This window comes from Lynx rufus, unplaced genomic scaffold (genome assembly GCF_022079265.1).
Source record: "Lynx rufus isolate CCGP_SWC_20201006 ecotype Redwood Valley unplaced genomic scaffold, mLynRuf1.p SCAF_18, whole genome shotgun sequence".
Lineage (NCBI taxonomy): Eukaryota > Metazoa > Chordata > Mammalia > Carnivora > Felidae > Lynx > Lynx rufus.
The window spans coordinates 38,939,142-38,962,399 of NW_025814832.1; the positions used below are offsets into that span (position 1 = coordinate 38,939,142).

General features: G+C 41.4%; 1 protein-coding gene and 1 pseudogene across 2 annotated transcripts in view; one reads left to right on the plus strand and one right to left on the minus strand.

The window, feature by feature from the left end:
* Nucleotides 1-23,258, minus strand: part of MAP3K3 (mitogen-activated protein kinase kinase kinase 3) — a 60,441-nt gene that overhangs the window by 17,725 nt on the left and 19,458 nt on the right. The window contains exons 3-7 of one of the 2 annotated variants that reach the window (XM_047081635.1): nt 20,827-20,867; nt 15,362-15,461; nt 13,323-13,349; nt 10,938-11,051; nt 3,057-3,177 (exon numbers count right to left, since the gene is read on the minus strand). In XM_047081635.1, the coding sequence (XP_046937591.1) occupies nt 3,057-3,177; nt 10,938-11,051; nt 13,323-13,349; nt 15,362-15,461; nt 20,827-20,867 (403 nt within the window). The remainder of the gene's footprint in view (nt 1-3,056; nt 3,178-10,937; nt 11,052-13,322; nt 13,350-15,361; nt 15,462-20,826; nt 20,868-23,258) is intronic. The other variant, XM_047081636.1, reaches the window with a different exon arrangement.
* On the plus strand, nt 8,781-8,877 carry LOC124513632 (uncharacterized; annotated as a pseudogene).

A 23,258-nucleotide genomic window follows, 5' to 3' on the forward strand; every position in this document is an offset into this window, starting at 1 on the left:
ATATTTGTCTTTCTCTAATTTCACTGAGCATGATACCCTCAAGTTCCATCCACATAGTTGCAAATGGCAAGATTTCATTCTTTTTGATTGTCGAGTAATACTCCATTGCATATATATACCACATCTTCTTTATCCATTCATCTGTCAATGGACATCTGGGCTCTTTCCATACTTTGGCTATTGTCGATAGCACTGCTATAAACATTGGGGTGCATGTGCCCCTTCGAAACAGCACAACATGGTTTCTCTTTGATCTGTTCTTGCTCCCCTGCGATCTGTTCTCCACAATGTAGCTAGAGCAATCTTTTCAAAACACGAATTGGAATATGTCACATTACCCATTTCTATTCACTTTAAAAACAAGAAAGTGGATTTTCACTGCTTTCAACATTAAAGATCAAAATCTTTAATCATAGGACCATGGACCATAAGGCTCTGCCTCCCTCCCTGGCCTTCGATGGTTCCTCCCCATTGTTCTCAGCTCTCCAGCCTCAGGGCTTCTTTCCGTTTCTCAGTCACACCATATTCCCCCAGCCAGCAGGCCTCCACACGTATAGCTCCCCCTGCCTCAGACTTTCTTCCCTGTTTCCCTTTGCAAAATTCCCACATTCATGCTCCGGATCATAGGCTACGGCTTTTCTGGCCCCCCAAGTCAGGGCACATCCCTCTGTTATACATGCTCATAGCACCACACACCTTTCAGCCACAGCCTGTAAGTCATACATTAATCTCATCATGATAAGTAAGTATTTGTCTTCCCAAAGACAAATTGTCTTATGCATCTACAAGAGACATAAGGGGCAGAAGCCAGGTCATTTTGCCTTCCCATGTTTCTGGCACATAGCTGATATTTTGACAATTAAACCTGAAGTGAATAAATGAATGAATAAAAATGTCATTTGATACGGAGATAATGTGACAAACACTGTAACAGAGATGGGCATAAGGGAGCAACATTTTCAGTGGCTTCCCACTGCCTACCAATAAGCCCAAGGGCATTAAAGGCTCCTTAGGAAGTGGCCCGGGCATCCTTTCTCACCTTCCTTTATTCTCCTCCAAATACATCAGCCAGTCTGAAGCACAAGTGAGATTTCCACAGGCTAACAGTCAAAAGGCCCTCTCCCCTCATCCTTGCCTATAGAAGTCCCCCATGATCTCTGAGCCACACTCCACACCATCTGGGGTTCTTGGAACCCAACACCTTCTTTTTCAATTATGTCTGGCAGGTACCCCTTCCTGTGCCTTGAATATCTCTATGCTAAACAAATCTTCATGTGTCAGCTCTGGTGTTTCCTCTTCTGTGGAAGACCTTCTCCAAAGCCTGGGCAGAGTCAGTTATTGCTTGCTCTGTGCTCCCACCCCACCCTGCCCTCCACTGCAGCCTCATTGTACATGTGTCCACTGTAGCCCTCATCTCAGCCCAACGGCTGGTATATCATGCTTGCTGAACGAAGGAACCCAGGATCCATACATGCTGGGAGGCTGTACTGCCCCATCTCTAGATACAAAGGAACTACTTCATAAAAATCCTATTCCTCAGCATTCTCAGATAAGGATATTCTATACATGGCTCTTCACAACAATGCCTAGCATTTAGGCCCTGCCTCTACACACAAATCATGGGCTCTTGCTTAGGACCAGGAGGCCCAATGGTCCAATCACTGCCCCATGTCGATCCTCACTGCTTACTGTACAAATGAACAATACTGCCCTCCTCCAGACCCTCAGTCTCTCTGAGGGTTCTGGAACAGAAGCCATTCTGGCAGAGTCAGGGCACCTGGATACCAGGACTAGAGATGTTCTGGACAGTGTCTCCTTGCTGGGGTTCTGGCTCTTTCTCCTCAACCAGCTTATTAAAAACATAGCCACCAGTTATTTACAATGTTAGAGAAATATGGAACTCATATGTGGACCTTCAGCTGGGCAACACTTACTACCAGTGTTTGCTCAGGTTCCTGAAATTACTCAGTAAGGCAAAGTCAGTGCCTTAGTAACACATTCTTCCTGCTTATCACTCACAGACAGGCTCAGCAGCAGGAATGATGTTCAGAACTCCCCAAGCTCAGCTCAAGATCTTCAGAGAGCAGTTTAATTTGATGGAATTCTACCTTATAAAGAGAACTTGCCTTCCTAGCAGCAGCAGTAACCTCACCACAAATGTTTGAAGGCCTGGTTTCCCTCTTGATACAGATGCCACAATTCAGGATGTGGCCTTCTCCTCAGACTTGGGAAATGGGATCCAGTACAATATTGGATTATCTGGCATAAGGCACAGACCTGACTTAGATTTCCTTCCTGGGGAGGCCTGGGAGCAGCTACATAGCTTTCTTCCTAGTTAGCCAATCATATATACTCTGTCAACAGTCTGCTGTCCTTTCCAGACAACTTAGTTTGATTTTCTAAGAGTTTCATTGGTCAACATCTTCCTCAGAGCATAAGGACTCTTCAGGAATCATAAGCAAGAGGTCTAAGGTCAAAACTCAAACTTGGACCTGACTCCTAACCTCACAAGTCCCCAGTTCTTTGGCAAAATGATGGTCAAAAATGAGAGTGGACTGGGAGCCTGGGTGGCTCAGTCAGTTAAGCATCTGACTTCAGCTCAGGTCATGATCTCATGGTTCGTGGGTTTCAGCCCCGCGTAGCACTCTCTGTTGGCAGCTCACAGCCAACAATCTTTGGATTCTGTGTTTCCCTCTCTCTCTGCCCCTCCCCCATTCATGCTCTGTCTCTCAAAAGTAATATAAATAAACGTTACAAAAAATGAGAGTAGACTGTCGTTGGAGGTCTTCAAGCAGATGTTTGAGGAGATCACTTTTTCAGACATATTCAAAAGGAACTTGGTCATGCCATCATGTTGTTACACTATAAGCTCCTTGAGGGTTGGGACACTATTCCAGTCATTTCTCTACCCATTCCCCCCAAATAAAGGCACAGAGGATTATTTTGCACAGGGTAGTAATCTACAAATGATGGTTTTTTAATTAATAAATATTTGATTTTTAAAAAGCATGGGCAGATAAATTAGATGACAGGGAAAAAAGGGGTGAAATACTCACTGACAGAGAGGTGCCTGCTTCTGGGCTCGGGGGGCTGGTAGATGGTATTTATATCTCCTGCAGACTGGGAAGCTTTGATCCGCACCTGCCTGGACACCCCAGAATGGGGAGAGGGACTGGTCTGCAAGATAAGAGGAAAAAAGCTGAGCTATCTTTAGGCAGGCAGGCCAAGAAAGGCCTCCTCCCCTTCCCTAAGAGTCATGTTCTTAGCTGCCTTCATGCTTTCAATACACGAGCTACCCAGTCTTCCCCCAAATCTCATTCCTCAATATGTCTTGGCAAATCACTATTTCCTCACAGTAGTTTTACAGCTTCAGTGTTATCTGAGCACTGAGACCCACTGCCCCAGTTTAAAGAGTGATGACCTAGGCATGGAGGAATAACAAGTTTTCCTATAATAATATGCCAAACAGAAAAGACAGTTGTAAACACTCCCTCATAAAATTCTCCAGAGAGCTTGGGAAAAATAGCAGGAAATTATTTCGGCAGCGAGATCACCTGCTGAGTGGGGGGTCAGAATAGAGAATGATGGCAACCTCCCTGCACAACAGAAATCTGGGTGATAAACATGTATTTCTCAAAGTAGCTTGATGTGCTGCTTCTGCCCCAATCATAATCACTCCCTCAAAATTAAGGCAAAGTCTCAGTTGATTAACATAACCAGGCTTTCCATGAAAACCATCTCAGGATTGTGTTCATCTGGGAAAGGCTATCAAAGGTACCATTCTGCCAGAGGTCAAGGATCTCAGAACAGAATGGGATCATCAACATTACCACATGCACCCTTGCTCTGGCACTGTCCCAGTCAAGCCACCAGTGAGCCCTAGAAAAAAAATCAAAGCAACAAAGGGGGCCCTTGCACTGAGAAAGCTAAAAACTGAAGCTCAGTGGTGAGCAAGTGGCGTTAGGATGCAGTCACAAACATGCAGAGCACTCCAGAGAGTGGGGATGGGAGGTCAGGACTCTAAAGAACTTGGGTCAAATTTCTAGTTGCTTCTTGAGCTCTTCTACCTCACGTAAGAAAAAAAAGTCTGACCTAAACAAACTATATCCTGTCCTCCAGGAAAAAGGCTTCCCGCTTTCAGGGGTAATTCAGCTGCCAAGCAGCCTCCTCTGGTCTCCCCACACCAGACTTTATCACATGCAGGGCTGTCTTCACAAACTGTCTTGCTCTAACGGGAAGTCAGAACCAAGGGGAAGTGAATGTTCTTGCAGAAGCCTCCGATGTGCAATAGCTCTCTGCTGAGAGTCAGAAAGGAAAAAACAGTCAAAGCCACATACTGGGGAAGCAGGCCAGTGAAGGGCAAGGGAAGGCCACAGCCCTGCAGTCAGAAAGAGAAGAGCCACGTGATGAGCCCCCCCCCACCCCCCCCCGCCAGAGGACACCTACTTACACACAGGGCCTATTCCAGAAATCTTGGTGGCGTGAATTTGAAATGTATCAAAGAACATATACTCTAAACTCTCAATTCTAAATTCTAAAAGCTGAGATGAGAAAGTAGGTTCCACGGCCAGCAAAAGCACAGACCTACAGAAGGAAAGGCTGCAGTTGTGGCAACAGGTTGGAAAACATATGAAGGTTTCAAAGCAGGCTTTTCACACCTTAATGTGCACAAATCCAACTGGAACCTTGTTAAAACAGAGATTCTGACTCGGTAGGTCTGGGATGGAGTAGAGAATCTGCATTTCTTTTTCTTTTTTTTTTAAAGATTTTATTTTTAAGTAATCTCTACACCCAATATGGGGCTTGGGATGAAGAGTCACACACTCCACCGACTGAGCCAGCCAGGTGCCCCGAGAATCTGCATTTCTAACAAGCTTCCAGGCATGCTAATGCTGCTGATCCATGGGTCACACTTTGAGCAGGAGGTCTTAGGAGGAGAGTGACACTTCAATTTAAGGTCACGGTTCCCAATCCTAGCCACCCACTTAAAGAGCTGCCTGTGGGGTCACACACACCTCACACCAACTACAACAGGATCTCTGGGGCTGGGGCCAAAGGGTTGGTATTTTTTAAATCTCCCCAAGTGTGTGTAATATTCAGTCAATTTTGAAAACCCTGATTTAAGGGGATAAAAGGCAATGGCATTGTAAACAAAAATGAGGTTCATGCAAGGATTCAGGGAACCTTGAACAAGACAGAGAAGTGGGAAAGAGGGGAAGGAGGAAGGTGGGACTAGGAAGACCAAAAGGGGACAGCAGTGGAGTGAAAGCAGAGCCCATGGGTATAGAGTGGGTGGCCAGCAGAACGTTCTAAAGACAGCAAACAGAAGGTGGCATTTGCCTACCCTGTGCCTCACTGAAGGACTCTGCAGGTAGCAATGTGTCTGGCTGATACAAATGACATGAAAAATTACCAGGGAACCAATTTCATAAAGATTGCAGTGACTGGAAGCTAGAAAATCAGCAGAAAAGAAGGTCACAAAAGTGGATTCACAAATTACCTTGCTAAAAGATCTGGTGGTATGAGACAAAGTGAACATACTTGCTCAACTATGCAGGGGGAAGGGGTGTGTGTGTGTGGTTGCGTCAGTTTGGTTCGCAGGAGCATCAAGTGAGAAACGGCACCTGGATCTCACCAGGCCTCTGCCTCAAGGGCGGCAACAAGAGACTTTGCACCAAATATTCCCCCCAATATTTAAGGGGTTCATCCAAACCAGGAGAAGGTGACTAAATCTGTGTTTTCATTATCCCTACTCCTCAGTGCTTCGTAGATTCTGATTACGTATATGCTTAGGCTGCCTTTCCAGACTAAAGAGTTCCAGGCTTTTTTTTTTTTTTTTTTTTAATTTTTTTTTTTCAACGTTTATTTATTTTTGGGACAGAGAGAGACAGAGCATGAACGGGGGAGGGGCAGAGAGAGAGGGAGACACAGAATCGGAAACAGGCTCCAGGCTCTGAGCCATCAGCCCAGAGCCTGACGCGGGGCTCGAACTCCGGGACCGCGAGATCGTGACCTGGCTGAAGTCGGACGCTTAACCGACTGCGCCACCCAGGCGCCCCAAGAGTTCCAGGCTTTTTAAGCTATTCATATATAAAAGTGAATTTTCAACCCCTTGAAAATTTCATCTTCCCTTAGACCTATTCTAGTTCGGTTGCCCTCTGAGCTGTGGGGAAGAGAGTGACATAACATCTCACAACTTCTCCCCATGGGCAATGTTATATTTTCTGTCTGTTTCTAACAAACTGTGGAGGAACCTGGAGGAGGTTTCCCAAGGACTACAATAATTCTAAGATCCCCATCCTGGATGGCAACTGACAGGTACTGAACTACACAGAACATCTGGATTCTAGACCAGTTCTGTCACCATTTACTGCTTCACCTCAGGCAAGTTACTCTGTCTCAGTCTCCCCAGGTTTAGACTGGCAAGAACAGATACCTGCCCTGGACCCCTCAAAGTTGCAAGAATCAATGAGAGACAAAAGCACTTACACATGTAAGGTCTTTCCATGTTTAAACAGGGACCAGACTGAAGCTATGCCACTCAACAACTTTGATCCTGTCTTCTTGCACTTGCCCCATTATTTTAGTAAGACAAAAAAGAATGGATTACTCTTTACATTGTCCTTGATATTTTGAACTTAAATAGCAGACAAGATAGCATCAAACTCATTGATGGGATATTTGGGAACTGGGCAACATTTGGAAGAGAAGATTAGAAGTTTACTTTTGTCAGGGAGAATCTGAGGTAATAAAATAAAATGCCATACTCAGTTTAAGGTGGCTGGGTATTTAGTTTTTATCATATTCGGATATAAGTGACAAAAGAACATTAAGCTTGAAGTGGCTTAGTTGGTTAAGTGTCCGACTCTTGATATCAGCTCAGGTCATGATCTCATGTTCGTGAGATTGATCCCTGTGTTGGGCTCTGTGCTGGGCGTGGAACCTGCTTAGGATTCTCCCTCTCTCCCTCTCTTCCCCCCGCCCCCCCCGCCCCATGCTTACTTGCTTGCTCTCTTTCTCTCTCAAAAAAATAAAAATTATAAAAAACCTTCTTATAAAAAAAAAAAAAGAATGTTAAGCTTGAGATTACTTTAAGAGAGTAGAAAAGCTGGGTCTAGGAAGTTATAAGATCAAGAGAGGAAAGATAAACTAACAGATGCACACATGTTTAGAGAAGTCTGTAATAGCAATAATCTAAGAGGTGATGGTTCCAGGCACAGGCTTAATGTGGCAAGAACTACTGAAGGAGATGATGAAGTTTCTTAAAAGGGCAGGAGAAAGTAAGGCTAGAGAGAGGCTCTTCAGACTCTGTGATGACCAAAATCCAGGAGTTCTCAGGTAAGAACAATATTGAAGCCTAAGACATGGCCTTGGACAGGTGAGGTGGGAGGGGTATGATATACACCTTGGTGAGGGGTAAAGGCAGAGGAAAGATTAGAAGTTGTCATAGAAGGATCAGCAGAAAAGGAATTCAGAGAGAAGAGACCACATATTTATTTATTTATTTATTTATTTATTTATTTATTTATTTTTTGAGACCACACATTTATTTTTTTTTTTTTTTTAAATTTTTTTTTTTTTTTAACGTTTTTATTTATTTTTGAGACAGAGAGAGACAGAGCATGAACAGGGGAGGGGCAGAGAGAGAGGGAGACACAGAATCTGAAACAGGCTCCAGGCTCTGAGCTGTCAGCACAGAGCCCGACGCGGGGCTTGAACTCACGGACCGTGAGATCATGACCTGAGCCGAAGTCGGACGCTTAACCGACCAAGCCACCCAGGCGCCCCGAGACCACACATTTAGAAACAGGAATAAGAAGGGAAGTAAAGGTATAAGTGATAACAATAGGTGGATGAGGCAATCACTTGCTAAAAAGAAAATAAACTCAGTAGAGAAACGAAGTGGCTGAGAGTTGCCAGCAAGAGATGAGGCAGGCAGGGTGCTATGGTATCCTGGAGCAGCATACCAAAGTATGATCTGTAGGCTGGCACCAGGCCACAAGCCGTGGTATAACAGTCCTCAACGAGGTAAATACAGAAATGGAGAATAACTCTGTACAGACTTTTACAGCAATTTGGCAGACTGACTTTCTGTCTATTGAATCTAATAATAAAAACTGTGGTCTTGTATTTTGTATGTCACTGGTTTCCTTTTCCATTTCATTTTTCAGTTTTTGTGTTTTAAAAGGAACTGACGCATGACAGACTAGAAATCAGAACAAAACTGACATTGCATCATAGATGCTTAGAGAAGCACTGTTCTGGAGGTGGGATTCCTGAGCACATAGCAAATCTGGATCATGATACTTGTGTTTATTAAGAAGTCTGAGGTCTAGCTGAGGAAGTTCCCAAAGAAAGGTTTTATCACCACCATTACCACTGCTAGTCTTAAATGTAAATCTTTATAAATGCAAAAAAAAAAAAAAAAAAAAAAGCTTAAATGACTTGACAGTAACAAAAATGGTTATTATAGTATATCCACTCAAGGGAATTATGAACCCTTATAAATTATAATTATGAAGATTGCATATTAACATAGAAAAATGTGCGTGACAATATTAAGTGAAAAAATAATTGAGAAAATTATATGACTACCATGACAACATTTGAAGTATGTACACATATGCTCAAAAACTACAGGGGCACATGTAAATATCAATCAATGTGTCATACTGATAGGATTACATAGGATAGTTCTCTCTTTTTTAAACTTTATAAAAAAGTTGTACTGACTTTATAGTAATTTTTTAAAATATAGGTCCTTAGAAGGGGAGGCATCAGTGCTTGCTCTGGCAGCACAAATACTAAAATTGGAATAATACAAAAATTAGCATGTATAAGGATGACATGCAAATTCATGAAGTGTTCCATAAAAAGAAGGAAGGAAGGAAGGAAGGAAGGAAGGAAGGAAGGAAGGAAGGAAGGAAAGAAAGAAAGAAAGAAAGAAAGAAAGAAAGAAAGAGAAAGAAAGAAAGAAGAAAGAAAGAGAGGCATCAGTGTGGCATTTATTTTATTCAACATCTAATGCAATGCAATGCCTGGGTATCAGAGCTCAGATGGTCGTCTTTCAGGCAGCTCACAGTGTTGTGTCAGTCTCTGCAGCCATGTACACCCCTTAATGGATGGGAAAGTAGATGTAAGGATCGAGTTGTCTATACCTTCTCATCATGGGAATGGAGGGATCATGATCAAGTGTGCTAGCTCCCAGTCAAGCAATCACATTATTAAACCAAACCCCGATTCTAGCTTCTTCCATATAGAAGATTTGCTGCATATGATTTCTGCTTGACTTCTGCTAATAATCAAGAAGCATTCACTGTGTTTTCTTAAGAGGATGGGTGGGGAAGGGTTCCAAAACAGTAAGTCACAGCTCCTGTTCTCAAGGACCTTAATAATCTTTTGGGATAACATGTACAAATATGCAACAACTAGAGGGGAATTAGTAAGCAACTTAGAAACAAGTATACAAATTATATCCAATGACTAAAAGAACAGAAAGTAATCAAGATGGCTCAGGCAAAAACACTGACCAAACTGTAGCAGGTAAATCAAGCCAGATACTAAAAATAGCCACGGTCTGGGAAAGAGCAAAAAGTAAGAACTGTAGAAAGGGGAGAGTATGCTGAAGAATGTGGGAAGATGAGACTGGGGAGTTGAAAGCAAGGGTAGATAGTGATAAGCCCTGGGTGCTAGGCTAAATTTAGATCCTATGATAGGATCCTATGAAAGAAATAAAGCCTATAAAGAGGAGGTGAGTAACTTGAACAGAAAAATAAAATAATAAAGGATATATTTCATTTCAGAATACTTTCCAACACAAAGCCAGAAAAAAGACAGAGAAGACCATCCTCAATCACAAGGACACTTCGGTAATATTAGAAAATGTCTTCTTGGGGCACCTGGGTGGCTCATTTGGCTAAGCGTCCAACTCTCGATTTTGACTCAGGTCATGATCTCAGTTGTGAGACTGAGCCCCATGTTGGGCTCTTTGCTGAGCAAGGAACTGGCTTGGGATTCTCTCTTTCCCTCTCTCTCTGCCCTTCCCCCTCCTAAGGCCTCCTAACTGCATTCTCTTGTGCTCCCCCCTAATCAGTAGGACAGCCCAATATCAATACATCTTTTTAAAAATAAATGGTCAGCATGAGCACCATTCCACCTAAACTCCGTCCTGGTATGGTGTGTTTATGAAGGTATGTCACAGCTGGCTGTCTTCGAGCAAAGGGAAGGGAAAGAGTGCCAAGAAACCTTTAGGAACATGCATCTCAAGAAAACTGGCACAGGAATCAGTGATTAGAAGACACACAGATTGCAATCATTCTTGTGAAATGTAGGCCCCCAGGGACCTTTTACAGAAGTTAACAAGGGATAATCCTTCACTTCTGACGGCCTCTGCAGATCGCCTGCCATTTGGTAAGGTAGTGGCTGGTAAGTTACAAGAGGCCCTCCACTCCATGGCCTTTCTGCCATTGAAAAGAAGGAAAAGCTTGTTTCCTACATGTATCTCAAGAGACAGGCACGGTTGCTGAGGGGTTGTAAGAGTAGGTCTACAGGATAGTCTCAAATCCCTAGCAGCCTTCGCTAAACACCTTCACCCTCATCAAATCTCTCGTTAGGGTCCAAATCAAATGGAAATAACATAAATATAGAGAAAAAGAATTTTCTCTTTAACCATAAATGTTTTCCTTCCTCCCATGCCACAAGCCAAGTAACCTTTAGCTGCAACTTTAACACAGGTGACTTGACTTCACAGTGAAATCACATGCAAACTGCTATCTGGCCACTGGCACAGTGGGCTGTGCTGGGCTCCATGTATGTGCTTGCTTGCTTTAGCAGCAGCTGAGGAATACAAAATTCTGTCAAGGAAACCAGGTGAACTCTTAAAGAACAGCAAGTTTTGCCCTCTGTCCAGCCGCCAGGTCATCAGAGGGGCTACTTACATGGTTTCTGTCTTGGGACAGCAGCAATATCCTAAGGCTTTTCATGCTTGAGCTTCTGTCTAATATGTCAATTGCTTTATCAAGATCATCTTGGTTCTTCAGCAGGATGGAAAGCTGGGACACAGACACAGAAAAAGGGAATCATATAAAATATGTCTTTAGTTTAGAAACAGGCTAAATTAAAAAAAATACCTGAATGAAAACAATCTAATTGGATAGTATGGGGTCGTAAAATTAATTCAAACCATCTAGGTATTTTTTCTTTTCCTTAGTGTACAATTCAATAATTTTTAGTGAAGTTACAAAGTTATGCAACCATCATCATAATTCAATTTTAAAACATTTCCATTGTTTCAAAAAGATCTTGTGCCCATTTACAGTCACTCCCTCTTCCCACCTGTAGCCCCAGGCAACTATGAATCTACTCTGTCTCTGTAGATTTACCTCTTTTGGATATTTCACATAAATGGAATCCTATTAATTCATACATGTTCAATTCAGTTCATAGTCTTTTGTATCTACTTCTTTTGCTTAATGTTTCTGAGTTTATCCATGCTGTGCAACACATCAGTAGTTTGTTTCAAGATACTTTCTGAGAAGAGCTTCCTCTCTAAAAATACTCTTTTCTCCAAAGCATCAAATCCTAAACAGTTAAAGCCCCATATTTCTTCCCAAATTAATTAAATATCTCACCTTAGCCTGTGCTGCAATTAACACAACAAGCAGAGAAGGCATAGGAGGAGGAGGGGGATAGGCAGAGGATGAAAACTGTTACTCAAATAAGAACACGAATTTAGGCCACATAACAGAGTTTAATATCTTAACGTTTAAAGATAAAAATCAGTGACTAGAATTCAGAAACAATCTCCTCTGTTTTCATTCCCCTGAAGTATTAAAGAGATCACCCTTGAGGGTATGGATAAGTCTCACTTGCTGTTAAATGCAGAGGACACTATGAGTACTTAGTATTAAAAAATGCAAAAGTACACTTTGCCTAGGACCCAGCAAATGTCAGATCTTACACGTTTGTGGCAAACACAAAATCAAGCAAAAGTCCAATTCATTTCTTCAGTTCCCATTTTATAATAAAAGGAGATGGCAACACTAAATTCTAGGCCAGGAGAAAACAAAGAGCAAGAACAGTATTTAAAATAAAATTTCAAGGGGCACCTGGCTGGCTCAGTCAAAAGAGCATGCAACTCATGATCTTGGGGTTGTGAGTTTGAGCCCCATGTGGGGAGCAGAGATTGCTTAAAATAAATAAATAAATAATAAAATAAAATAGAATTTCAAGACAACTCATGGAATGGGAGAAAATTTTGCAAATCTTATCACATCGTAAAAGAATTCCTTCCTGTAACATTCAAAGTATGAATAAACAAGAACTGTTGTGGGAGGTGGAGAGAGATAAAGAAATAACTGGAGTAGGCTTTAACTTAAACAAACAAACAAACTACAATTGTGCAAAAGTATGATATAGGTCTAGTATCCAGAATATATATAGAACTCTTACAACTCAACAGTAAGAGGACAAAGAATCCAATTCTTCCAATGGACAAAAGATTTGAATAGACATCGCCCAAAGAAGACAGACAAATGGCCAATAAGCACCAAAAAGACACTCCATGTCATTAGTCATTAGGGAAATGCAAATCAAAACCACAATGAGATACCACTTCGTACCTACTAGGATGGCTATAATTTAAAAAACAGATATGCAAAAACCCAAAAAGTAACAAGTCTTGATGAGGACATAGGGAAATTATAACTTTCCTATGCTGCTGGTAGGAATGTAAAATGGTACAGTGGATATGGGAAGGATGGACAGTTTCTCAAAACGATAACATAGAGTTACCGTAAGACAACAGTTCTACTCCTTGGTATATACTCCAGAGAACTGAAAAAAATACGTGCATATGAAAATGTGTACACAGATGTTTATGCAAGCATTACTCATAATGGTCAAAAAAGTGAAAACAATTCCAGTATCCAGATGGATACACAAAATGTGGTTTATCCATACAATGGAATACTATTATCTTGAAAACATTATGCTAAGTGCAAGAAGCCAAACACAAAAGGCCACATATTATGTGATTCCATGTACATGAAATGTTCAGGACAGGCAAATCCAAAGAGACAGAAAGTAGGTTTGTGTTTGCCTGCCAGGTGCTAGGGAGAGGAGGGGATAGGAAGTGACTGTTAATGGATACAGGCCTTTTCTTTGGGGTATCTGGAGTTAGACAGTAGTGTTGGTTATACAACTCTGTACATATATTAAAAACCACTGAATTGTACAGCTTAAAAGGGTAAATGTTATGGTGGGTAAATTGTACCTCAATAAAGCTATTAAAAACATAAGTAAACATAAAATAAAATACCAACCGATTTCTCACATGTGGTTCTCAAATCCTGATGTGGCAAGGTTTAGAGGGCAAAGAAAAGAAAAAGGTTGAGGGATTTTTAAATTAATAAAATGTAAACTAGTCAATTCTCGGTCATTCACATTAGCAGAGCATGGAAAGACATGCATCATCTAAAATAATTACTAACTACTAATTATGTTTGGCTTTAGAATTAACATCTGCATAAATATTTAAATAAAGGAACGACTAACATTCTGGGAAGCCACTTTATTGCCCAAAGAATTTGAAAATGGATTTTGGGACATGTGGAATTCTTAATGGAAAGAGAAATGAGCACTAAATCATTCAGAAAAGTCTTTCCTCACTAAAGAATACCTTCTTTAATGCTGATTAGCTGGCAGACTCCAGCCTTGCTTTCTATGCAGTGACTGAAGCTTGAGCTGCAATTTTTAAAAGTTCATCTGCATTACTTATTAACTATAAAGCTAGTGGTTTATTTTCCAAATCTGCTGTATTTCTAAAATTTGTCACAAAAAAACAAAAGATCAGACAGTCTTATTTTTGTTAGCTATTGGGCAACATATCCAATTGTAGTTGTATATTTTGTATAAAAGGGGATTGGGGGGTTTTAGCCAACAAATCTCAGCCCCTATAGATGTCAGCCCCAAATTATGGAAGAAATTCCTTTTTTCTCCAGCTGAAGGTTTTTTGCTTTTATTTTTTAAAGTATAGTTGACACATAATGTCACGTTAGTTTCAGGTGTACAACACACTGATTTAACAAGTCTATATGTTATACTGTGCTCACCACAAATGTAGCTACCATCTGTTGCCATATAACGCTACTGCAATACCATTATATCCCCTCTGCTGTACCTTTTATCCCCATGACTTCTCATTCCATAACTGGAAGCTTGTATCTCTCACCCCCTTTACACATTTTGCCTACCTCTCCCCTCTGATAACTATCAGTTTGTTCTCTGTATTTACGGGTCTGTTTCTGTTTTTCATTTATTTATTCATTTGTTTTGTGTTTTAGATTCTATCTATAAGTGAAATCATATGGTTTTTGTCTTTCTCTGTCTCACTTATTTCACTTAGCATAACACCCTCTAGGTCCCTCCATGTTGTTGCAAATGGTAAGATCTCATCTTTTTTATGGCTGAGTAATATTTCACTCTCTATATATACCATATCTTCTTCATCCATTCATCTATTGATGGATGGATGGACACTTGGGTTGCTTTATGGAGGAGATTCTTAACTCTTTAACCAATAAAACAAAACTACACAGTAAGGACCCAATTCTCAAAGAGCCAGGATGTTGCCCAGCTTTCTTGTCTTGTCCCCCAATTCAATTCCCTCAAGATGCACACTTTTTACTAGGCACCAACACACTGCCTCTCAGACTGATGCAAAGCATCAGCCCAAGCAGACTGTAGCCTCTAGTACCTTTCTTGGAGCTGGAAAAGCAGCCAAGTAACTGACACTCAAAAGAATCCCTTCCTGGGTGACACTCAAAGTATGAAAAAATAAGAACTGGAAGGAAGGGCAGGGGACAGGAGGAAGAAGAGTTAAAGAAATCACTTGAGTAGGTGCTAACTTTGGAAACAAACTACACTTGGGAGTTAAACTTTGAGAGAAGAGTCCAGTATTTATGACTGTCAATAGAGGAACTACCCACCAGTTTTCCACACCTCTCCAGCCCCTCCTAAACCTCTGCTTCTTGTTAAGGTTGTGCTGGAAAGAAAAAGATAAGCTACAAAACATAACAGAGACAATATACATCCTGGCCCCAGTACCATACCTGTTCCCACCATGGAGTATTAGAGCTACCACCACTGACTGAGCAGGCAGAATGGAAGTAGCTATGGAATCCCCCATGTAGCAAAAACCAGAAATCCCAGAATTAGTGAAATTAAGGAAAGAGACTCCAGAAAAGGAAAACCTGCAGATGATATTAGAGGAACAAACTAAAATATCCTCAGTTAAGGAGAAAGAAAAAGGTAGTCAGCTGTCACCCCATCTTGTCTCCATACCATCCATCTACTTTCTTACCTCATTATTCATGTAATGAAGATCAAGAGGCTGCCCAAACACTGTTGTCACCTTGTGTTCCACATCTTCATATCTAACAGGCCGGCTGAATGCTATAATTCTGAAAAGGAATAGGAAGCATCGTTAATTGTATATTTTAAAAGTCAGATTTGGAAAGCTAGGACTTCTGAATATCTTCCTGTTCTTTTAAACATAGGATTCTCTTTTTCTCCTTCATACAGTTTGACTTTCTATTTTTTCTTTTCTTCTCTTACCTACTTTATTTATTTTTTTTTACCTTTCTCCTGAGCATCACAAACATTGCTCAGTCCCAATAATTGTTCTACCATTTCAGCTCAGATCTTTCTATCAATGACAGTTCAGTATCCAAGCAGGACACCTGGGGTGCTTGGGTGGCTCAGTCAGTTACACATCCGAATTTGGCTCAGGTCATGATCTCACGGTTCGTGAGTTCGAGCCCCGCATTAGGCTCTCTGCTGTCAGTATGGAGCCTGCTTAGGATCCTCTGTCCCTCTCTCTCTGCCCCTCCTCTGCTTATGCTCTCTGTCTCTCTCAAAAATAAATAAATAAACTTAAAAAAAGAAAAAAGCAGGACATCTGGATTTAAACATTAGGTTCTAAACACTCTTGTTAGGAAGAAAACCTGGAGACTGAAGTAGTGGTCCTGAAAACATGGTCTTAACTCCTAAATGACTCAACTCCAGGACCTGAAAGGTCTTATCCAAGGCTGATGCCAGAGGAATCTCAATGCTGATTATCTTCAGAATTGAGATTTCCTACCTAAGAGTCAAAAGAATTCCCCTTGAGTTGGTTACATGCCTAAGTTTTTTTTAACAAGTGACACATATGATCATATAAGTAGTGTTGATATTGACACTTTTCTAGACAAACTCATTAGATCAGTTCAAAAAACAACTTTTTAAAAACCGTTTTATTTATTTTTGAGAGAGAAACAGAGTGCGAGCAGGGCAGGGGCAGAGAGAGAGGGAGTCACAGAATCTGAAGCAGGCTCCAGGCTCCAAGCTGTCAGCACAGAGCCCGATGCAAGGCTCGAACTCACGAACCGTGAGATCATGACCTGAGCCGAAGTCGGACGCTTAACCAACAGAGCCACCCAGGTGCCCCCAAAAAACAATGTCTATAAATACAGAGTAGAGTAAGAACTTGTTCAAAGATGTGTTAAAAGAATCTGTCAATTAAACATCACAGCAAAATTTAAAACTGGGGACAGATTAAACATACAAAATGAATGAAACAGAAGAATGAAATATACAAAAAATTGACAAAATATTGGGTTACAGGTTCAGAAGGGTTCAGTATAACATTCTCTCTACCTTTGTATGCTGCTGGTAGTCAACAATTTTTGATGTACAAAAGCGGCCATATGGGTCCAACCCAATACATTACAACTTAAATACTTAAGATAAAAATAAACAATGAGATAAGTGAAAACAAGAGAATATCAGAAAGTAACTCATATATTCTCTCTCTCCCTCTCTCTCTCTCTACGTGTGTGTGTGTGTGTGTGTGTGTGCGTGTGTGTATATATACACACACACACAGAAGAATGCATAGGATTAAAAAATATTGGAGTGGAGAAGGTCTTCCTAAGCATTATATAAAATACAGAAGACAAGGAGGAAGAAGGCAGATTTAACAACAAAAATTTAAACTTCTGATAGCAAAATGATCAGCCCTCAACAAAGTTAAGAAATATCAAACGTGGAAAAATAATCCATGCAAAATCAGTAAGACAAACAACCCAACAGAAACATAGACAAGGATATTATGACAATTCAAAGAGTTATGAATGACTAATAAACACATGAATTTATGCTTAATGTGATGGGGGAAAATATATATCAAAACCACCTTCATCTCTTAGTAGCCTAGACTGGACGAAATATGACTAGTGCCTGGTAGAGTAGCAGTATTCAGCCATGGAGCCTCTACAGTTCTTGCCCTCCTCATGCTGAGAAGTGTGTGGTTTTTTTACATCTTCTCTGCTCCTCCAGAGTGGGAAGTGGTATAACCAGAGTAAGAAGCAATAAACCACAGGACAGAGGGATCTAAGCTACTGGATTTTAATGGAATCTGACCAGATAATTTCTTTAATGTTCTTCTGTGCCAGGCTGGCACAAATAAGTAGGCAGCATAAAAGCTTCCATCATTCTAGAACTGTACTATTCAATGTGGTAGCCACTAGCCACATGCAGCTGGTTAAATTCAAATTGATTAAAATTAAATTTTATACTGGTTCCTCAGTCTCACTAGCCACAAGGCAATGTGACCAGTGGTTACTATACTGGACAACAAAGGTACATAACATTTACATTATAGCAGAAAGTTCTTTTGGACAACCTTAATAGCATACTTCTATCAACCAGTCTATACTTCACACAAAGCCTAACATCCCAGGAAGATAATTTCTCCATAACTTTTCCTTTATCCATCACCACCTTTCATTTTTGGAAATTATATTGAATATATTAGTTCATATCCCACCTGGGAATCCATTCATACTGTAATCCTTGTATTTTTTTTCCCTCAAACCAACTGTGCCAAGGAATGATACTGTGTAATGCTATCTAGATATGGGTTATCTAGATATGGACATTTTCTGGAGACTTTTGAGAGAATGGCTTTCCATTAATTCCTAATAGCAAATCATACCTCCCTCGTCAGCATCTCAGCAACAGGGGCCAGTCTTCCTGAATAAAATACCAGGAGACCATTCGTATGTCCCTAGCACACCATTAGAAAAGGATCAGGCTCAGATAAATTCTCCTGCATCTTGCCTGGCAACAAGCCATTCAAAACCTCAAAAGCAGCCCCAAAGTCAAGATCAGAAACCAGGACTATCAGCGTTGGTAAGATCGAAGCTGCCGCCATCACCCTGAGTGGTAGGCATTTTTAGCCAATGCTTCAAAGAGGGGACTAACACCTGTGACAACCACTCTCACCAGTGTCCAGACAGGGAAGCTTTCCAAGGGAAGGAGTTTGAATCTACAGTCCTCTTCTGCCCTCCTGGGGCTAAAAGGTAAAAGCGTTAGGAGCCGGATCCCTACCCTTCCAAAGCAAAGGGAAACAGAATGGATACTTAGCATAGGTGAATGGAAAAAGACTATTTCTTCCCTCTTTTCTGTACATTCTAATTCTCTAACGGCCTACAACATTTAGATATATACTATCCATATTCCCTGCAAAAAGTAAAGAAAGCCCACAATCATATTCTCTATAAAATCCTAAGACATAAAACACATGAAACCAGAGCTGTCTGGCATAGTGCAGCTGCAACTTGGCTTCCCCGCACCAACTTAAAAGTCCTCAATTCCACACATAGTACACAAACAGTGAAATGCAATGGCTCCTGAAAACAGCTCCATAAAAAGAGAATGCACAGTTTTCGAAATCTTGATACCAACACTCTGCTGTTCAGGCTTTGAAAGGCCATTCCTACCTGACCACCTTAAATATTTGTGGTTTCGATCTGGCAGCTTCTCTGAAACTAAACACATACACTTTCTCAGTGTAAGTCTGCTCACTGTAACTACATACCACTTTGGGAACAAGAATTCAGGAGAGCGTAACCACATAATTAGGCTCCAACACAATTGAGCTTTTGATTTTGTATCTACTTCTGAAAACTCTCTGCCAGTCTGAGTTTGGCAATCCTTCCAAAACCCAGTCAAGTCAAAGTGTGAAAAGCAGCAACAATCAAGTGACAATTCAACTTCTCTGCTACTGGCAGGACACAGGATGAGCCGCTGGGGACAGAAATCAGAAGACTTTCCTCCCTCCAGGCCTGAAACAGCCCTAGAACACACACCGCAGTAGCAGGGCTCTGGCTCCGCAGACCACAGTGTTTTCACCAGGCAACCTCTGACAACCTTGCAGGCTTGTTAACATATCTTTTTAAGGGAGAACAGCAGCCACATATCTGGACTTGTGCTAACAATGTTTGGAGGCACTAATGTCCTCTGGTGGAACTAATCTAATAGGAAGAGCTTATTCTCATGGGTTTGCTCTTCACATTTCTAAATGCTCAAAGCAAAGGCAAAAGTGGGGTATCAATGAGAGAGACTGGAATAGCAGGAAACATATTGAAAAGCACACTCAGGCACATATGCGCCACATGCGTGCACACACAGGGTCCCAATTATCCCATTACCAGAGTTCTGTATGCTTTTCAAAAGTTATTCCTTAAGCGGCGTCTGGGTGGCTCAGTCTGTTAGCATCCAACTCTTGATTTCAGCTCATGTCATGATCTCATGGTTGTGAGATCAAGCCCCACACTGGGCTCAGCATTGATAGTGTGGAGCCTGCTTGGGATGCTCTGTCTCTCTCTCAAAATAAAGTTTATTTAAAAGTTCTTCCTTAAGGAGCATCTGGCTGGCTCAGTCAGAACATGCGATTCTTGATGTTGGGGTTGTGAGTTCAAGCCCCGTGTTGAGTTTAAAAAAAGTAAGTTTTTCCTTAAATAACTTTAGAAATTAAGTGGAGTCCTATTTTTCTCCACTGAAAACTTCTATCTTGGTTTCCTACAAAAAACTAAATACTAACAATGGAGGAAAGGACAAAAGGGTTTCATAACATTACTTTCACTTCCCTAACAAGGTAAGATACTGATTATAGACTGAAAAACTCCCTCTTTCTATGTCCTCAAATGATCTGAAATCTTTCACAACTGACAGACTTGATGCAGCTTCCCATGACCCTGACACATTATAAAGAAACTTCCAAGTCACTAACCTGGCCCTGATGTGGACAAAGCCAGGGGCCAGGGCCACTCTACTGGGCTGGAAATAGCACCACATCACAGGAGAATCTTGATCCTCTTTTAACTAATTTTTTATTTTTATTTTTTGAGAGAGAGAGAGATAAGAAGAGAGGGGCAGAGGGAAGAGAGAGAGAGAGAGAGAGAAGAGGAGAGGGCAGAGGGAGGACAGAGAGAGGAGAGGGGCAGAGGGAGAGAGAGAGAATCTTAAACAGGCTCCACACTTAGCATGGAGCCTGACATGGGGCTCAATCCCATAACCCTGGGATCATGACCTGAGTGGAAATCAAGAGTTGGACACTCAACCGACTGAGCCACCCAGACGCCTCCTGATCTCCTTCTGATGCTATCAGGTGGCACAGTGTCAGTGTATCTGGAAGTCATAACTGAGTAGGGCTGGAGTCCTGACTTCCTCCCCTAGCAAAATGGTGGACCCCACAGGAGCAGAATAATAGCAGAAGAATAAAAACAGTAAAAGCAGTTGAAATGGCCTCCATTCCTAAGACCAAAAATAAATAATTGGTAAGCCAAGCCAAAAGTAAAAATTGCCCTTTTATGCCAAATCAACCCCATCATCTAGCCAGGGAGCCCACAGGGATCACTCCAGGGAAACAGCTTCCATAAGCTTGATGCTTTCTGAGAACTGCAGCACACGTGAACACAACCACTGATCAGAAGGCAGACTTACCGCCTTTCCCCGTTGTGCTCAAACTTGATTCTGACGTCACTCTGTCAAAGGAATGATAGACAGGTTAGCGGGTTCTCTGGCATGTGTTATCCTGCCATTCCCAGGTAAGCTTCAGGTAGTCCTTTAGCAACCTTAGGCAAACATCCCTGATGGCTCCCGTTTACAGCGTCTCTACCTCATACGCATTCCTTTCCAGTGACTTGTAGCCTTTGAGTTCTAACTTCAGGGGCAACAAAGCTCTTAGGACAAGATCTCTAAGTGGCTGCCCAGCTCAGCTGCTATGCTGACATGTCATTTCTAAGTTCCTACACTCTATTTCTACAACTGGCTCTGGAGTTTCTCCTACCATATCACCTCCTGGCCAGGACACCTTTCCTTCTTGGCTGATATGACTGAAGAGAAAGAGAAATCTTGGGATGGATACTTCCTAGCTATAAGTCCACAAGCAAGTTACTTATGCTCTATGAATCTTAGTTTTCCATGTGTACAGTGAGGCTAAACATAGCTGATTTGAAGAGCTACGAGAACTAAACAACATACACTTCCAGTTTGCTTCCAGTGACAAGCAAAGGAAATGGTATCTAATATTTGTGGCTAATATTTATTAAATGGATTGAACGAGAACAGAATTGAGTGTAAACGTCAGAAATAGGAGGAAGTATGAAAAAAAAAATTAAAAAAAAAAAAAACAAAAAAACAAAAGGGGCGCCTGGGTGGCGCAGTTGGTTAAGCGTCCGACTTCAGCCAGGTCACGATCTCGCGGTCCGGGAGTTCGAGCCCCGCGTCAGGCTCTGGGCTGATGGCTCAGAGCCTGGAGCCTGTTTCTGATTCTGTGTCTCCCTCTCTCTCTGCCCCTCGCCCGTTCATGCTCTGTCTCTCTCTGTCCCAAAAATAAATAAACGTTGAAAAAAAAAAAAATTTAAATAAAAAAAAAAAAGAAATAGGAGGAAGTAGAAGCATTAGAATATTAAGAAACAAATCAAGGAGGAAGAAATACTGTAAAGAGCAAGCGAGTTTAAAATGGCAGGAAAAGGGAAGAGATATTACAGAAGAAAAGAACACGTATAGTGAAAAAATAAAACTAAGCCTGTCAGGATACCAACAAATAACAGAGATGGAGGAAAGGAAGAGTGGACAGTGAGTGAAAAGTATACTGAGAAAGAGAAATTAATACGCTGTGGCTTGGAAGAAAGAAGAAAGTTTCAGAGTATCTTTAGATGAGAAACACAGAGCAGACAGAGAAGTCGACAGAAACAGGACAGAATGCAAAAGGTGGGGTGGGTACATAAAGAACTTCTTTTTCCCAAGAGATGAGAAAGCTAGAATTCTCTTATAAGTCCACTGAACTGGACGAATGGTTCTAATTTACATCCTAAAAATGACTGAGGATAGGGTACCTGGGTGGCTCAGTTGGTTAAGCCTCTGACTCCTGGTTTCGGTTCAGGTCATCATCTTGCAGTTTGAGACTGAGCCCTGCGTCAGACTCTGCACTGACAGTGTGGAGCCTGCTTGGGATTCTCTCTCCCCTGCTCTCTGCCCCTCCCCCACTCATGTCTTTTTCTTGTCCTCAAAAATAAACTTTTTTTTTTTTTTTTTTTTAAGGCTGAGGTGGTTCAGTCGGATGAATATCTGACTTCGGCTCAGGTCACGATCTTGTATCTGTGGGTTCAAGCCCCACCTCTGGTTCTGTGCTGACAGCTCAGACAGAGCCTGGAGCCTGCTTCGGATTCAGTGTTTCCTTTCTCTCTGCCCACCCCCCCCCCCAAAACGCCGCTTGCACTCTGTCTCTCTCTTTCAAAAAATAAAGTAAAACATTAAAAAAATTAAAAGAAAAAAAGGCTGAGGACCTCAAAGACCTTTTGTTTGCATAGATTGTATCCACTGATATTTGCCACATTAGAAATTAAAACAAAATTTATATTTATTTTGTTCATTTTAAAACAATTTAAAAAATATTACATGCTAACATAAACACACTGTTATAAAAAAGAATTATATTTTTAGAGTTTAGTGACAGAATACAAATCTCCTTAATGCATGGCTTAATAGGAGACAGCTGGATTCTCATGTCAACTTCTGCTTTTAATCTGTTGTGATAATACGTATCATGCAGCCGCTGGAAAACTCTACTGTACATTCTTAAGAGAATGAGGGTAAAAAGGGCAAGTAACATTTTAGTATTAATATGAACATAGTTTTGACCTCACGGACCCCCTGAAAAGTTCTTGGGAACTTCCCAGGGATCCCTAGACCACAGCTTGAGAATCACTGAATCAAAATATAATAATGCCATCCTCTATCCCATTATTTTAAAGACAAGGTGGAATTGGGGCTCAAAGAGCTTCATGTCCCTGAAAAGTTCATATAGTAAACAGTGGATGGCAAAGCTCCTGCTCTGCTGACCTGCAATGTGACAACTCTTCAAAACACAG